The following is a 1,846-nucleotide window of genomic DNA, read 5'->3' on the forward strand; positions in this document are numbered from 1 at the left end:
CCCCCTCCTCGCCTCTCCCAACACACAGAGCTCGGAAGAGCACCAGGCATGGCCATAGCCCGGAGGGGGGAAGGTTGCAGTGGGCTCCAGGGATGGGAAGCCGAGGGACGCTGACAAAGGATGCTGCCTCTGTGCTCCCTCTCTCTCTCTCTCTCTCCCTCCTTCCTTCCCATTCCACCTCGTACATTGGCAGCGGCTCGAAAGGTCGGATGCATCTGAATTACTATCTGGGAGGGGATGAAATGGCCAAGTCCATGCACAACCCCAGCCGCTCCTCTCCGGTTCGCCGGCGCAGGGAACCGGAGCTCTGCCCACGCCGCGGCCGCCCGCACCTCCCCATCCTCCTCCCGCCGTCCCTGCCTCTCCCCGGGAGCGGAGCTGCTGCCATCTGCCCCAGCAGCGCCGGGCTCGCCCCCGCCCGCTCGGTCCCTGCCTCCGCCGCCGCGCCGGATCCGCGGCTCTGCGTTATCCCTGGAGCCGAGCTGCCGGCGGCTCTTCCGAGGAGCAAACGTGCGAAGGGCACAGGCTCGCCGCACGGCGACCAGCCCGCCATCCTTACCTTAGGGACACCGACACAGCGGATACCGCCAGGCTGGGGCAGCCCAACGCCAAGCCACCAAGGCGCAAAGGCTACCGCAACACAAGAGTCCTTTATTCAAATAAATAAAAATGAACTTTTATGTACAAATATACAAAATCATTACGCACATTTTATAAAGTAGTCAGAAATCTTTAAAAAAACCGCGAGGGCGGAGGCAGGACGCCCACAGCCGGTGCCCTCCCTCCCAGCACCCGGGCACCGGCGGGCGGGGGCCGGCGCCGCTCCTTTGTCCCTCGCCCCGGCGGCGGCGGCGGCGCCCCGAGGATCGGCTCCGGGCCAGGGGCTCCCCTGCCCGGCCCCTGCCGCCACCCGCCCGGGCTGCCAGGGAGCCGACAACACAACACGGAACACGACATCGCGGATGGCGGCCCCAGCTCCCCCCGGTCCGACCGCTCCGGCGGCCCCCGCCGGGGCTCAGAGGGTGCCCAGGTGCGGCAGCGTCTCCAGCCGTTCGGGGTGGTCGCGCCCGGCCGCGCTCTCCACGCCGCGCAGCCACTCGGTGCATTTCCGCACCAGCCCCTCGTCCGCCGCGGCCCCCGCCTCCTCCTCCTCGTACTCCTCGTCGTCGTAGCGGTGCCGGTCGTTGAGCAGCGAAACCTTCAGCAGAGCGCGCAGGTCGCCGCGCCGGGCCGGGGCGGCTCTGCCGGCGGGAGAGGGTGCGGGCTGCCCCCGCTGCCGCTCCAGGCTGCGGCGCTGCAGCACCCGGATGGCCTCCGGGGGCAGGCTCAGCGAGAAGCGCCCCGCCGCCTCGCCCGGCGCCCCGCCGAGGCTCTCGCAGGAGCGGCTGCCCGCCCCCGGCGCCCCCGGACGGCCCCGCGGCTGCGGCGGGGTGGGCTGGGGCCGCGCCGCCCGCTCGGCCGGCGGTCTCCGCGGAGGCGGCCGCTGCAGGGACGAGCAGGGCCAGGAGCTGGAGAGGGGGCCCGGCCGCTCCGGGGGCGCCCCCCGCGCCTTCCTCGCCGCCTTCTCCTCTGCGGGCCGAGGCGCTGCTTTCTTGGGGGCCGAGGCGGCCGCCGGCGGCTTCTTGGGCTGCGCCCGGGCGGCAGCGGGGGAAGCGGAGGGGGTCGGCAGGATGGCCGGCAGCAGGGGCGGCAGCGCTGCGGGCCGCCCGGGAGTTCCCTCCGGCTCGTCGCTGCGGGCCCAGGGAGGAGCGGAGCGCGCTCCGGGCAGGGCGGCGCTCCTTCCCGCGGGCGGGCAGGGCCCCGCGGCGCGCCGGGGCTGCAGCCCCATGGCCACGGGCGGACGAGG

General features: G+C 73.0%; 1 protein-coding gene across 1 annotated transcript; it reads right to left on the reverse strand.

The window, feature by feature from the left end:
* Nucleotides 1-631: 631 nt before the first annotated feature.
* On the reverse strand, nt 632-1,846 carry PRR18 (proline rich 18). The gene has a single exon (XM_058802619.1). It carries the CDS (start codon nt 1,826-1,828, stop codon nt 1,016-1,018), a length of 813 nt encoding a protein of 270 aa, XP_058658602.1. The 5' UTR covers nt 1,829-1,846; the 3' UTR covers nt 632-1,015.

Source organism: Ammospiza caudacuta, chromosome 3, assembly GCF_027887145.1.
Source record: "Ammospiza caudacuta isolate bAmmCau1 chromosome 3, bAmmCau1.pri, whole genome shotgun sequence".
NCBI classification, from domain to species: domain Eukaryota; kingdom Metazoa; phylum Chordata; class Aves; order Passeriformes; family Passerellidae; genus Ammospiza; species Ammospiza caudacuta.